The 16,677-nt window shown below is 32.2% G+C and overlaps 1 protein-coding gene across 7 annotated transcripts; it reads right to left on the bottom strand.

Moving 5' to 3' along the window:
- Positions 1–7,421: 7,421 nt before the first annotated feature.
- On the bottom strand, positions 7,422–15,004 carry LOC107628213 (protein tesmin/TSO1-like CXC 2). Of its 7 annotated transcripts, XM_088501321.1 has the most exons (11): positions 14,457–14,859; positions 12,437–12,801; positions 10,281–10,441; positions 9,995–10,167; positions 9,579–9,775; positions 8,948–9,411; positions 8,651–8,819; positions 8,464–8,559; positions 8,310–8,376; positions 8,096–8,246; positions 7,422–7,993 (listed from the first exon to the last, which is right to left on the bottom strand). In XM_088501321.1, exons 2-11 carry the CDS (start codon positions 12,605–12,607, stop codon positions 7,777–7,779), a joined length of 1,866 nt encoding a protein of 621 aa, XP_088357447.1. In that variant the 5' UTR covers positions 12,608–12,801; positions 14,457–14,859; the 3' UTR covers positions 7,422–7,776. The 7 variants fall into 7 exon arrangements, with proteins under 7 accessions (XP_088357447.1, XP_088357445.1, XP_088357446.1 ...); XM_088501319.1 differs by having other exon boundaries at positions 9,579–10,167; positions 14,476–15,004; XM_088501320.1 differs by having other exon boundaries at positions 8,096–8,376; positions 14,476–15,004.
- Positions 15,005–16,677: the final 1,673 nt, after the last annotated feature.

Genomic DNA, 16,677 nt, shown 5'->3' with positions numbered 1-16,677 from the left:
TTTAAATCGAAACCGTGCTTAACATCTTCTCTTAATTAGTTGACCAAGAAATTGGTAATTAATTAAGTTAAGAAAAATTAAATTGTCAAATAATTAGAATTTTAGTTATAAATAATTTGCTGTGAAATGATTTTTGTATGAGTCAAAGTAAGAAGACACAAGTATTATATTATTTAAGAGTTAAACATCTCTGAAACCTTTAACATCTCACCGACTGATTACTTTCCTAAATTCACAATCTTTTTTTTTTCATTCACAATCAACAATCTTCTTCACCGTTCTTTGCTTCTATTTCAAGATTCACAATCATCTTGCCAATGTTTGATCAATCTAATTAGAGATTCAATTAAACATTGCTTGATTCAATCCGTTAATCTTCATGAAAACGATGTCCACTCACTGTGGTATTACTTGAAGTGATTTTATGTACTTGCCAATATCCAAGTGTATCAATTTTGGCTCATCAAATTTTTAGTGCCATTGAGGGGATTAATTGAGATTAACAATATACATTCAGTTGGATCACTAAATTAGATTTTGTTTTATTTTATTTTATTTTATTTTATTTTTGTTATTCTGTTTAGTCTTCTTTTCTTCTTTATTCTTTTTCTTTATTCCACACGGTGCATTTTATTTCTTTTTATTTGTGTATACAAAGGAAGTGATGGAGATAGATACCATGGATACAATCTTAACACTCCATACAAATATGTTTCAACATATTTTCTTACTCACAAAACAAGTAGAACAAATGTACGTTATTACGTATGACTTATGTGGAAGAGCATACATGAATGAAGAGTGTGAGCTATTCTTTCAGTTGTCCATCGAGCAAGTAAATTACATGAGACATTTCTCAAGGTCAAAGAATGAACCATACTTCTCTAGATGGAGGAATCACCTAATGTTGGTTAGGGGAATCAAAGACAAGGATACTTCAATGTTTCACACCAACAGCAAGTAAACCTAATGCGATCCCAAAATTCTCTTGAGCTTACTATGGAGAGACTATCTCAATTCACTGTTGAGCTTGTTATGGAGAGATTATTACAGTCTACTGCTGAGTTTGTTCAACAAATCCAAAACTTCATTTAAAAGACAAGAACTAAATTCAAAAACCAGAAAATTTTCATATAAAATTTAGAGGTACAAGTGGAACAAATTGCCAAATAATTGAACGAAGCCAACAAATTCCATCTCAAGAAAAACAATGCCAAATTCTATAAAGGAATGTGAGGTACTTGATATAAGGGATCTATAACTTAGTGAATCAGAGAGATGTATGAGAGTTGATTTGATTAACTCATTAATTTAAGATATTCTTGAAAAAAAGGTTCTTAAAAATTCTCCACAGCACTTAAATTGAAGACAGAAAAAAGTTGAAAGATAAATTATCTAGGGATGTCAATGGGGCGGGGGAGGGGGAATGCCTCCCTGCTCCCCATCTCCGCCCCCAGAATTAATCCCCGTCCCCGTCCAGTTCCCCGCCATGGGGAAATAATTGTCCACATCTTCGTTTTTCGCGTTTTTCGCATTTTCTGCGGGGTCCCATTCTCCATCTCCCTATATTTAACATTCATATGGAAAATATAATAAAAAAATATAAAAAAACAAAAAAAAACAAACTACAAAATATTATTACAAACACACAAACATATCTTATCCATGATTATAAGTCCAGAAATATAACATAACAAATCATAGTCCATAAAATAAAATCTTGAACAATAGGGTTAGGGTTTTTTAATGAGTGAAATTACTAAAAGAACCCTATATTAAAAATAAAGTAAAGGTTATTAAATAAGTTTAAAAATTCGAAAATTTATCGGGAATGGGGCGGGGATCTCCGCTTGGGTCCCGCGCCTGTCTCGGAAGAATTTCACTCCCCATCCCCATTCCCACAGAAAAAATTTTCCACCATTGGAGCTCATTCAGAGCTGTCCCCGCGGGAATCCCCACCTCCTGAAAATTTTTGACACCTCTAAAATTATCATTAGAAAAGACATTTTCAGAGAGAGAGAGAGAGAGAGAGAGAGAGAGAGAGAGAGAGAGAGAGAGAGAGAGAGAGAGAGAGAGAGAGCTGTCCCCGCGGGAATCCCCACCTCCTGAAAATTTTTGACACCTCTAAAATTATCATTAGAAAAGACATTTTCAGAGAGAGAGAGAGAGAGAGAGAGAGAGAGAGAGAGAGAGAGAGAGAGAGAGAGAGAGAGAGAGAGAGAGAGAGAGAGAGAGAGAGAGAGAGAGAGAGAGAGAGAGAGAGAGAGAGAGAGACTGCTTCAAGTATTAAGGAATTGAATTGAAGCATATTGTTTTGGTTACTCTTTGAGTATTGAATTGAAGCTTAGATAATGTGATATCTACCTCTCTTAATTCTCACGTTCCTCCTACAAACAGCACAACCCTCACCATTCACCAACCACATTCATTCACAGTAGTTCACAAGCCCAACTACAACTTGTCTTTGAAATATAGGAATGAAGAAGTCGGAACCCCATTGTGGAAAAGGCACTCTATATTGGTCCCATTCCCATATTTTGCCTTAGAATGTAGCTTTTCAAGCTGAAGCATAAGCTGTTTGGTCAATTTTTTAGGGAAGCTAAGTGACTGAGGAGAGATGTTGGTTTTGTACTTTTTTGTTTGGAAAGAACAATGCCAAATTATTTGTTAACCTAATCATAAACTGCTAGATATTCTTCCATTTGTTTCACCATCACCAACAACCACAAGCACCAACATTCAACGCCTAATAATAATAATAATAATAATAATATTGTGATAAAGATATTAAGTTTTTTTATAAAAAAAAATTGATTGGATAATATTACATTAAAGTTGTTCTTATTCTTAATAATCCTTAGAGTCTTACAACTTATTTGTATAAATTCTTAAATCATGAGAATTAAGGCAAAGCCCTGTATGTATTACGGGACAACTTAGTGTTGGTAATGGAAGAATGAGAACATTGATCTTGAATCTATGCAGCTCACAAGATCGTCTTCTTCTTGATGTGGTCAAATAGCAAAGCGCCTCCATTATTGTCACACACTCGCACTCGAATCTATTATATCTAATTATCTATTATTTATTATCTATCTTTAATTTTACAATAAAAATGTGCCACATATCACTCTCTTATTATAATTGGAATCAAATCTTTTTTTTTAAAATTAAAAAATTCTTCTCTCCCTCTTACAAATTTTACAACTAAAATGTACCACATGTCAGTCTCTTATTGTAATTAAAATTAATATTTTTCTCCAAAATTAAAAAATTTCTTCCCTCCTTCTTACTAATTTTACACTCAAAATGTGTCACATGTCACTCTCTCATTGCAATTGAAATCAAATCTTTCTTTCTAAAATTAAAGAGTTCTCCCCTCCTCCCTCTTTTTTTCTTTATTTCTCTCGTTCCTTCAACTACTTTATCTATTTTATATATCATTATCAATATCAATGACTAATTACTAATTTGACAATCAAAATGTGCAACATGACATTCTTTAATTGCATTAAAATTAAAATTGAAATTAAAATATACCTATATTATGTATCATATATTACTATCTAATTTAATAATCAAATGTGTCACGTGACACTCTCTTATTAAAATTGAGAAAAAATATTTTTTTTTTCAAAATTAATAAACTCCTTTTTTCTATTTCTCTCTATTATTTTTACTCTATATATAATTTATATTTTATATTAGTAATTTGATAAATCAAAATATGTCATTTGATATTTTTAAACAATTAAAATATTTTTTTTCTAAAATTAACAAATTCTTACTCTCACTCTCATTCTTCATCTTTATCTTTCTTTCTCTTTTCTCTCATTCTCTATTTTTTCTATCTTTCTCTTCTACAGAAAACCAAATTAACAAAATAATATAATTTAAATAAAAATATTATTATTATTGTTATTATATACATAGTTTTTTAGTTTTTTATTTAGTTTTAAATTTTTATCTCTTATCTTTCTAATCTATATTTTCAATTCTCTTCTTTCAAATATTTATTATATATAATTTGGAGAAAATACTAATGTTATAATTAAAAGTTAGAATCAAGATTTAATTGTTTTAGAAAAATTAATTTTGAGTTAATTTTATAACCATCAGTATAATTTTTTATGCTAATATCTAATTATAATTTTATATACATAGAGAAAAAAATTATTATTTTTAAATAACAAGTATAAAAATTAATTATTTCTATTTGTGCAACAGACTTAACAGTTAACACCTAATTAAATGTAAAATTATACACGTTAAATTGTTTTAAATTTTAGCTAACAAATGTTAAAATTAATTATTAATAAAAAATTAGACTTTTTCATATAAAAATAATAACTAAAATTTTATTATTTGATTTTTTATTTACAGATATCTTGATCTCTTTAGTCAGAGACTTTTGTCAACCTATGACTTTCTTATATAAAAGTAGTTTGATTTTATAAATCTTTTGTGCTGTGCAAAATTTATATTATCAAAATTAAGTAGACCGTAATTTTAAAAAAATTATATTCCCGTAATATTATTACGGGTAAAAATACTAGTTAAATAACTAATAATGTTGGTTGGACCAATCTTTCGACTATAATTCACACCTTATTTTATTTTTACTTCCAAAAATGCATAATTAAAAAAAAACACTTTCAACAATATAATGATTGTAACCAAATCTTGTTAGTTCCATGGGTTTAATTTATCCTAAAGAAATTTGAAGCATTTTTTGGAGGATACAAATTGTTTTAGATAAAATATCGATTACTATTATAAAAAAAAAACGTTGAGTTCATACCAAAAAAAAAAATCTATTCAGATTGGCATGTAATAAATAAAATTATGAAAAAAAAAATATTCATTTACAGATTGTTGTTGAATGAATCAGTCTTGTCATTTTAAAGCCAATTTTCTTTGTATCTAAGATTTCATGAAAGAACTCTTTTTAAAAGGAGAAAAAGGATATGGTTAGCAAAAAATAAGTTAGCTTATCATAAATTTCCAACGACATTCTCAATTGAATGTTAAAACAAGTCCAATGTTAACTTTTGAAAGAATATAACGTTTGTAAGATGCTGAATGTTGAAAAAAGAAATAAAAAAAGCCAAAAAAAATAAAACGTGAGTTTATTAAGTTAATAGTCAAAATCGTCTCTAAAAAATATCTCGATCTTTATTTTTGTTTCCGAAAGATAACCAATCTACTCACATTCGTCCTTTCTCATCTTTTTTGCTGAGTTAGCAAACGTTTGCTGACGTATGTCGTTAACTGTCAGCATGGCATATAATAAAAACAATGCAGTTTTGATACAATATTCTCCTAGCCTTGAAACGTCATCGTTTAGTGTATAGAAAATAGATTCAAACGTTGCAAAGTCTAACCCCCCTCTAATATCAACTATCTCTTTCTGTTTCGCTCCAAAATGTATCGTCTCCTTCAAGATGTCTCCTAAACCTTTTACCCAAGTTCTGAAACACCCCATCAACACTCGTTAGTGTTGGTTGACAATTACAATAGAAGAGTTGTCGTTACTAAATGCAGAGTTTTTTTTTTTTTTTTGGGATCAATTTCTTGCAAGGTTCTCGACCACAAAGGGAGAGATGGCATCACTATAGATGCCAAACAAACAATACAACCATAACCAATGTATAAGAAGGATCATGCACAAAACAACACCTAAAGCAAAACACCTTTTATCAGACTCAAACCACCACAACTCCAAACAAAATACTACCCACTCCACCAAAGAAGAGATGCCTTGTCCCAATCTCTAAAGTCCCTTTGGCATGGCCATCAAGACAAAAAGAGAATGGAACCACACACAATCCAAAGAAATCTGTATTACTAGCAGCAGTTATTCTACTAGAAACGGTCACACCAATAAATTCTTTGACAATCTTCCGATTTTACAAAATTTTTCCAAAAACTGAAGTGCTTGAAATTAATCAATTTTGCAAAATGAATCTGTAAATTTTTTAAATTATGCAACAAATTCAAGAATTTATTTCTTTCAAAATTAAAGTTTCATTGTTTGTATTCTTTTCTTGATGCCCAATGTACTAAATTTGGATTATTTGATATCACCTGCAGGTCTTTAATTTTACCAATTGACTCTGCCAAAATAAATTGTATCACATTTTTCACTCCCTATATTTCAGCAGCTACCAAATTACCTGCATTACAGAACTCACAAAGAAAAGCCACCAAATAATTATTTGCATTTGTAAGATATCTTCCCGTTGCAACCAATTGCAACCAATTGCTTTTCATGGATAAAATCAACACAAAGCCACCAATGCAAATTGTTTTGGTTACTCCTTTGGGTGATATCTCTCTTCATACTTATTTTTTTCACTTGCACCCTCTCTTGGTTCCTCCCTTTGATATAGCCATCCCACTCTTTCCAATAATATTTTATTTCCTCCCAAATCTTATCCTAGAGCAGCATTGATAGTGGAAGAAGCCGTTGCGACGGTGAGAGATAAGGATGAATCTCTCTTTTGGACACTAGGAGAACATTATATCAAAACAGCATCGTTTTAATTGTGTGCCACGCTGGCAGTTAACGACACACGTCAGTGAATGTTTATCGACTCAACGAAGAAGATGACGAAAGGACGAACATGAACAAGTTGGTTATCTTTCAGGGACGAAAATGGAGATCGAAGTATCTTTCAGAAACAATTTTGACTATTAACTCTGAATTTATTGGATGAAACATTAAACTAAGAATTTGAATCCTTTAAATTTTGATTTTTCACTTGAGAAAATAAAATATGATCTCTCACCCTTGAATAATTTTTCTCTCATATTTTCTCTTGGTCTCACCTATAAAATAAATTATAAGAGATTACACTTTATTCTCAAAAATAAAATTTAAAATTTAAAAAATCCAAATCTTAAATTAAACATACACTTAAATATCAAGTCTAGCTTTAAAAAAAACGATTTCAAGTCCAAAATAACAAAGCGCTTTAGATTTAGAAAATTTCAGGACCAAAAAGAGAGGGAAAAAAAAGTGAATTTCTTCGAGATACAAAGATTATCTTTCAAGTGGTGAATTTATGTTTGATCAAGATTTGAAAAAAAATGAATTTCTTTATTTAATAATCTCACCTTAAAATATTTTATTGGCTCGATATATTTGACACTAACATTTCAATTTGATATTTATTAAGCATCTTTCATTCTTATTTTTTCACATGATATATTAAGAACAATAAAAATAAAGTACTTACCTTATAGATTAATCATCAAATCAAGGTATCTTGATGAATAACTTCGTAATCAATTACTATAACTTGGAAGAAAATATCATATTTAAAAAGTTCTAAACATTTTGAAAGTGTGTTGACACTCTAATAGTAATAATAGTAGAAATATATATAATATAAACACTTATTCAAAAACAATAAATATAAAACTATAATTTCTCTATCAGAAACCTGTAGAGATTATTTACTAGAATGATTATAAAGATTATAACCATTATATATATATAAACACTGATTCAGAAAAAATAAATAGAATTATAATTTCTCTAACAAAGACCTCTAGAGATTATTTACTAGAATGATTATAAAGATTATAACCATTACTCAAATAAATACTAAATAATTGAAGGAACTCAAATAAAATAAAACTAAAGCTAAAATATACTTAAACCTAAACCATAACATCTATATGCCTAAAGCTACAAACTATTAACCTAACTGAAACGGACAAAGACCTAACTAATAACTATTGACTATTAATTAAAAAAATGTAGCACTGCTAACGATGATGATTAGGAGAAGGAAAAGAAATTGTCAATTCACCCTTAGAAGTGGAAATCCTCTTCCCACTTGGAGAAGAAGTTTTGATGGTCATGGGAGACCTATCACTTCTGCCTCGGCCTCCAAGAACATCTGTCATTTCCTGGTCCGAAACAGCTTGAGAATGCTTAGGTGGCTGAGACCAACGAGTGTTTGGTTTCACCTCTGACAATGAACTGTCACAAAAAGAAAAAATAAAAAAATGAATCAAGTCGGTACTAATAAACAAAATCATCAATTTTATCATTTCAAAGCTAACAAAAAACAGCATTTCCAACCTAAACAGAGGGAATGGCGTAGAGATTGGAATAAAATCTGGATGATTATCGGAGTTCTGAACTTCAATTATCTGTGATGCTTTTTCAACAACTTTTCCACAGGCCTCTGTTTCTACTTCTAGCTGGGCTTCTACTCCCATAGAATTAGCGCCTGAAACAATAAAATAGTTAGATTCTGATGGGTATTTAATTTGCAAAAGAAGGGACAACTCACCCTCCTTTCTACCAAATGTGTTCTTACACCCTTCACATCTACAGCTTAAAGAGCATCCAACACCAGCCTTTGAAAAACAAAACACTACCATTAGTAACTAATATTATAACTAAAACTAAAGCATTCATGATATATATCAAGGATAGATGAATACCTGAAAGCATTCACAGTATTTCTTTATGCAGACTGATTGTTTGCAGTTGCATCCCCTCTTGTGTCGTGCTGGTGCTGGAGTTTTATTTGGATCATTCTGAAAGCGAAAAATACATAAATCAGTAAATTTTTAGAACCAGGTTAAATTCCAGCCAACATAGAACGAGAGTTGAAGTTTAATTTCTGACCCCAATTTCAGGTTCAGGAATGACTTTAGGAGCAAAAGCCAGAGGATTGCGAGACTCGATCTGCTTGTGAGCTTGAATGACTTTGTCTTTATGAACAAGTTTGTTGCAGCAATCCTTACATGAGCAGTTGCCTGTGCAGTAGTCACGAGCAGCAAAGCACTCACAATATCTTATCAACAAAAAGTCATAAGCAACAAAAAAAACTATAAGTTCGATTTCAAAGGCATGTCACATTATAACTAACTGCTAATTAATTTACTGTTATTATTATTTGATTTTAAATCACTCTCATCTTACAACTTCAAACACTTTGATTTCTTGCACTTGCAACGCTTGCAGTCTCCATGTCTTTTCTTTTTGGGACTATTCTGACTGACATCATTAACAGTGGAATCTAATGCATGAGAATTATCCTTAGCTGGCTGAGGCCCAATGTTTGATGAATCCACTTCTATTGCTAGTGGTTCCTGATGTTCATAGCTGGTATAGATTTGCACGGAAGTGCAACTGGGAAGATTAAGATGAATTCCGCAAGACGACTCATCATTACTTATGACTTCTTTGTCGGGTGCATTCAAATGTAAGCCAACTGCAGGCATAATGCATTGCTGTGAACTGCTTTTGCGTTTTGCAGAAACCAGTTGTTTTTCATATCCAAGAGAACCGGATTTTAAATTATCATCTGAGTTCTTCCTTTGCACACTGTCAGTCTCAAAGTCTAGACATCGCCTCCGTGTACCACAGTTCATTACAGAAACAACCTTCAAACAAAAGAAATAGAACTTCAAATAAATAATTTACTTTTGCCATGCATACTACAAAGTAATTGGCTAAAATCTAGAGAGGCTAGAATTATAATTTATAAATGCAATGTTCACAACTAAGTATAATATGCATAATTCGTCACAACAGTAACAAACTTATCTACCTCAACATTTGGTTTTTCTTTTGTTTTGCTAGTCATGGCAAGGCAATGTTTGTCCTGCATTTGGTCTATGATTGCTAAGGGCTCAGGACGATAATCTTCTATTTTAAGTTTGCTATCTCTCAGACCATTATATATGGAAGATTCCAGTACCAGAGACATAAAATGAGAATCTGGTTTCTGCATTATACCCTTAAAAGCTGCGTCATTTGGGGAATTGAAAACGAAGAAATCAGTATCTCCAGAGATTAAATTATCCCAATTACACTCTGATTCTTGGCCCTTCGGATCAAATTGACACAACCCCTGATTAAACACTTCAAGAGAGTTAGCCTCATGACCAGGATCAGAGCCAGGGTTACCACAATTATTATAATTTAAGGCCTGCAGTATCTCAGCTGAGAAGTCTGTGTGCTCACCAGGTAGAGCAATCGAATCATCAACTACAGATATTCCATCATGAAAATTTCCCTGAGATTCCCTCGAGTTATGATATGGATGAAATGAATCTGCAATAGCCTCTTCACTTGTCTGAAATTTATTACCATCTTCAGATGACAACCCAGGCCTTGATGCCCCAAAAGGGTTATGCCTATAGATGTGAATAATATGTGACAATCAGAAATGGTTCATTGAACAGTATACAGATATTAGCAAATAAAAAATTATCAAACAAGGAAAAAATTAAAATCATTTGAACATCACCTCCTGAGAACTTTTGATTCCTTGAAACAGGTGAGATTGGATGAAGTAAAAGCACGCGGAGGGGAAGGAAAGCTAAGCGAGCTAAATGTTTGACCAATCTGGGCAGACTTCACGGGCTTTATAGGCGACAAACTGTTGATAAAACTGAATACAGGGGAATCCTGCCAAGAGCAAAGAGAAGAAATATAATTACAAATAGATTAATTGAAAGGATTAATTCATGTAAAAACAGATAATCAAGACTATGAACAAATACAGCAAATGAGTGCATAGAATACCTAGCCCATATAAAATTAAAGGGGCTCTCTGCTAAGAGGATAATTATGAAATGCAATCGACAGAACGCGAAACGCAAAGCAAAAGAAACTATTTACAATCCCTGCAAAAGCTGCAGAGCCTTGTAAACCATTACAAAAAGTACAAATAACTTAATTGGTCAAATGTTGTGTTACTAATCAAGTTACACCCTCTTTGATACTCACTTCTGTTACTCATCCAATATTTTTCTTTTATTTCAAATTTAAAATATTGGCCCCTCCAAAAATTTATCCTTTCTTTTTACAAATTTAACATGTCTGGCCCCTCCAAAAATCATCCTCAAGTTCCGCCACAGCTGCAAATTGAACTGCATGTTGAGATATTCATAAAACAGATATTCCAAAAACAAGAAAAATCACACATACGTTTTCCATGAAAACTTAACGAAAGACATGCAGAAAAGGCAGAATGGGAGGAAGTAAAGTAAAACCTCGACACGAGAGAAGGGAGGGTTGATCTGGTTCCTCTCCGGCGTGTCCATAACTAGTGTTGTGCGTGGCTATATCACACACACAATGCAACAATTTGTATGAGTGTCCCTTATAAACGAGGCACAGTGTAGAATTTATCTTTCTTTTCTGTTGAGAGAATGAAGGGGGAGGCTAAAAGAAAGGTTTTGAAGAAGCGAGAAGGCGGGAAGAGACTATTATAATATTTATTATGTATCTATCTGGTGGGGACTACCTCATTATTCCACTTCGTTTTTTTCTCTCTCACTCTCTTATTCGGTTATCCCATTAGAAAAAATGGATTAAGCCCATAACAAAATTGATAAAACAATAAATTAATATTTTAATTATTCTTAAATTAAGATAGGAAAATTAATAAAATTATAAATTCATTTTATATCTTTATTCATTTTTATTTTAAAACATTTTTTATATTTAATAGTACGGTTCACTTCTAATTCTTTTGGAATTATTTAATTCTTTTGTTATTTTTTATATACCATATATTTATATTGGATTAAATTTTTAAAATAAGAAAATAAAAATTTAACTACATTTATGTCAAGTAATAGCATTCACAAATTATAAAAATTATAAGTTTGATTAGTTAATTATTTTATTACTTTACTAATTTCTTTATTTTTGATATTTTATTTTTATATCTGAATTTCTTTCTTAGGATTTTTTTTTCGCATTTACTAACCACGGAGTAAGTATTGTTTTTCAGGGAAAGTACTACCTAAGTACCTAAGTTATACAGTTATACTATTATAATTAAATTAGTATATATTTACATTTTTACCAATTTGCATTCTGATTTGTGTCTGCATTTAATCATATTAAGCTATCATTAAATGAAATACTATTATATCTACAGTTACTTGTATTGCAATCTTCTTATTTTAATTATGTAATTAATTAATTAATTGCTTCCAAGATTGAATGTGCTCTACTGTGAATATATGTTATATAAGATGTGATTAAAAGTGGCAACTAATAAGTGATGAATGGGCTTTGAATAAATCAAAAATCTATGATGTAGCATCTGGATACTGAATTGCATACATGTTCTTCTATGCAAGGCTTACAGCGGGAAAAAACAAAGTTGTTAAATTGATAAGCACCAAAACATAGTTCAGCCAAGTGAAAGGGAGGATATAAGGAATAGATAAAAGATAACTAGCCATATGAAGGCATGAAGCATCTTAACAAATTTCAGTAGGCATGATTCCAATTTTCAATGTCTCCATGACTTCCCAGTATTTCCACCAATAGATATTAAAGTACCACAAACCAATGGGGGGCTGTTGTGCGTCATATTTTAATATCCATTTGCGGAAATATATGACAAAGGGTAATGATCTGTAGAAATAAATCTGATACACTTACCATGAGCATCCATGTTGCATTCTCAACTTCACGGGGATTTGATTTTACATAGCGGTGGTTGAATATGCATCCTGTGCAGATGTGCAACAAGGAAAGGAATGTTCGCAGCAACAGAGCACTCTGATCCAGCATAAGGACAATTGTATGGTCTGAAATTGCATTCTGTCTCATGCTTCAGCTTGCTGTAGTATGGAAATATTTCTGGACATCCGAGGGAGTAGTACTTGCAAGGCAACTAAAGTGATTCAGCCACCTTTTCCAGCGCCAGACACCTAATATCTCCAAGCTCTTGTCTACAAGTGACAAGTGGGACACCGATTGTGCACCCTTGTTTAATGTATGCCCATTATGGCACTGCAAGAAATCTATTGGAACTTTCATTTTCCACATCTTCACAAATACAGACATTTTGCAGTATGTGTCAACTAATAATATACTTCAATACAGATTGTCTATAAGAAATCCTAGACAATCAATATTCCTCAGAATCCAGTCTGAATCCTCTCACCCTCTCATTTTTTTCATCTCCTAACAAGAACCACCTACATATGCTATGCATTCCTACATTCCAACTACAACATAGGCAGTTAGTTACTTACATGCGCCATGCATGATTACATCAGTTTGCTAGGGTAGTTTTTCAGTCAGTAATTTATACCTGCATAACTTTGGGGAAAGGCTTATTTTTCTAGTCTCTTTGGGTTCCAGCTTATTCGCCTTTAAAGGTTTCAGTCAGTAATTTCTCTCTGCTGGTTTTTCTCTCTCCTTTCTCCTAAGAAAGTTTCTTTAACAAGAAAAGGAGATAAACCAAATAAATCCTCCTGACGTTTTGAGTTTTTATTTGTAGTTCAGAGTTAGCTGTTACTTTAGTTCATATTATACATAAAAGACCTCAGCTAGGGGACGGGGGGAATAAATGAAATCGGCATTTTTGCCGAGGCCAATCTTCAACTTTTTTGTTCCCATTTATTATGACTTCTAAGGTAACCATATAACTTACTGTTCCAATCTTCTTACTCAGCCTAGTAGATAAGAAGAAGCAAATCCTTTACTACTTTTCAATAATTGATACAGAGAGCTTTCAACCATAGCATCCCTTGGGTCACACTGACTTCATATTGTCTTCTACTTCAGATAAAATATATGTTCCCATGGTCTATAACCCTAATAGGTGGTTTTGTGCAAATCCTTCTTCAAACTTTTAATTATACCCAAGGCCTTTTTAATACCAGAGCTTCTATAGGCTAAATTCCCAAAAATATGTAAACTCAAATTCTACCATATTTTCTAAAATAGATGCTACTGCAACATTGTCTTGAATGCATTTATTCCTAATCCTATCTTGTTGCCATTTTACCGCCCAAGCTTACATCTGATACAACAACAAAATATAGTTGTGTAAAAAGTATTTTCTTGAGTTTAACTAACAAAGAACATCCACAGTACTCCTCGGATTCATTCACCAAGGTCTTACTACATATTCATCAACCATAAATCTTTACTCCATACCAACTTCTAAAGGAAACATTGTTGTAAAATCAGTTCTAACTAAACTTACTTTCAGAAACTATAATATCAAAAAGAAAAAAAAAACTTCGTATACCAAAGACTACTGATAAATTTAAATTACTAAACAAGAATGAAACACTGAACTACAGTAAATAATTCACTTTGCTAAAATTTTATTTGTAATAAACAAATGTTAGATTAAAGTTTTGACACCATGGTAAACTCCTTGAACTGGCATCTCACTGCAATCATTATTTGAGCTCAATTCCACTAAATCAAACATGCCCCTCTATACACAACACTTTCTCAATGTAACTATAACCCTAAATTCCCAAAACCAATTCCAAGACCCATTCCCCCAACTCAAAGAAAATTCAATTAATACTCAAAAACACATGTCATCAAAATTCACTCAATCCAACTTCAAATCCATCACCAAAAGGAATTAGCAATCACCTCAAAATAATTTTTAAAAAATGAATAAAATGAAAATTAGGGACAGAACCCTAACCTGATGAATTGGGGGATACATTGAATTGGTGCAAACGGGACATTCAAGCAACTCATGGACGCTGGTTGCAGGAGGAATAACCACCGTTGCGCCCATAACATTGTTGTTGTTGTTGTTGGCGCCTCCATTCCAAGGCTTCGAAGAAGAAAACTCAGAGTGATGATGAGGATGAAGGTTATGGTGTTGGATCTCATCTTCATCCGTGCCATCAGAGGATGACACGCTCAATGCTGTCAATAAAACAAAATTTGGATACAAAGAAAGAAAGAATACACAGTTAAGAAAATCGAGAAAATTTCATTATTTTTCATCGATTTAAATACACAGCCAAAAACTTGGACATCTCTCTTTTTCTTTTCTTCTTCTTCTTCCTTCTCCAATTGTGTTGGTGATTATTCTCTTTGTCTTTCTGGTTTCAGTGGGAAAAGTTTTATATCAAGAGAAACTAGAAGAAGAATGGAAACAGAACACGAGAAGGAAGATGAGGATGGTGGTCATGGATTAGAGATGGCAAAACTGTTCGAGACACGGAGAATTCTGGGGGGACTATTATGAACAAAAGATATGATCATATGAGTGTGGGAATTTTTGCTAATTTTTGAAATTTATTTAATTGTTTTTAATGGTTTATCTTTTATATATGTTTTTTAATTATTTGACATATATATATATATATATATATATATATATAATTCTCATTTGTTTAACTCTTTTTCAATTTATAAATTCTTAACGGCTAGCGTAGTCTATACTTTATCCAACCTTTCTGTATTTACCCTCTTGTCATTCTCCTGTCTCACCGTATTGTCAATCTTCATCGCTTCATTGCCCTCACCGCGTCGTTCTCTATATTTGTGGCATTCATTTTCACAACTTTGTCGTCGTATCCATTCTCCTCTCTCTGTTGTTGCGTCCCCCATCTCGTCTACTGCTCTGTGCTCTAGCTCGTCGTGGCATTTTCCACTGCGTCATTTTGAAAGAAGTCACCGTCTTGTCTTTTAGATTTTTTGTATAAAATCTTGCTATTTTTGTATAGGATGAATACTTTCAACTCTATTCCTATGAAAATTAATAATTAGTCAGAACTATCAGAGAGATGGAGAATGGGTCTCCGCGGAAAATGGGACCCTGTGGGGAATGGAGATAGGAAGGAATATTCTCCTATGGCAGAAAATGGAGACGGGAATGAGGAGTAAATCTGGGGATGGGAATGGGGAGTAGGGAGACATCCTCCGCCCCGCTCTACCCCGTTGACATCCCTATCATGGATTCGATGAGAGAAGAGAAGAGGAGAAGATTAAACCACTTTTTCTGTGGAAAGAAGAACGAACGGCTTCTTTTCTTTCTGTCTTTTTCTTTTTTCTCTTTCTTTCTCTAACATTCTCTTACGAGGTTCAGGTTGTCTTTCTCGTGTCTGAAGGATGTGAGAGAGAAACAAATTCTGACCCTTGGATTTATAGCAAGATTCATAGATATGACGGTAGCAAATCTTCTTACTCTTTCTCTATGTTTTATACTTTTATACTTTTATAGTTTTATTGATTTCTTTGTAAATTTGCTTAGTTCACATCTCAAAATCTGAGAATGATAATTAATATAATTAATCTCTACATACAAGTGCTTTAAATAAATAAGTCCAAACAAGTTGGTTTGACCTAATTCAATTCAGGCGCTACTTTCTCCAACAAACTTTTCACCAAATGCGCCAATATATAACTTCCATTTTCATGCGGATTTCATTTTCTTTTTCAAATTTTCTCAGGTTTTTTGCGTCTCTACGTTCTGTTTCGTTTCTTCGTTCTTTGCGTTCTCTTTGTTCAAGTTCAATGCTCTTCATTCAAGTTTTGAAATCAAGCTGTAAAATCAGGTTTGAATAGTTATTTTGTTGTCGAAGATAATGAATGATTCAAGCTCATACTGTCAAGTGAATCAGAGCGAAGTGGATTATTGTTTTGAATTGAATGAAGCGGTTGAGGTGTGGTTTGATTCTAGTTTAATATTGTTCGTTAGTAGTTTATGATTTTGTATGTGAATAATGATGTTTTTCTTTGTGAAAAATTGTTATTCATGGTTGATGGTTTGAAATAAAACGTGAGAAAATATAGAGAAGGGGAAATCTTTTTTTAGGTTTAACTCTACCATATAGAAGAAATAGAAAATGATCATTTAAAATGCGTTTGAATTTAAAACGAGTCAGTACTCCTGGTCTACGAATCTATTC

Source organism: Arachis ipaensis, chromosome B1 (genome assembly GCF_059453495.1).
Source record: "Arachis ipaensis isolate K30076 ecotype BB chromosome B1, ASM5945349v1, whole genome shotgun sequence".
In the NCBI taxonomy this organism is placed as follows: Eukaryota; Viridiplantae; Streptophyta; class Magnoliopsida; order Fabales; family Fabaceae; genus Arachis; species Arachis ipaensis.
This window is presented reverse-complemented; position numbering and strand designations above follow the sequence as displayed.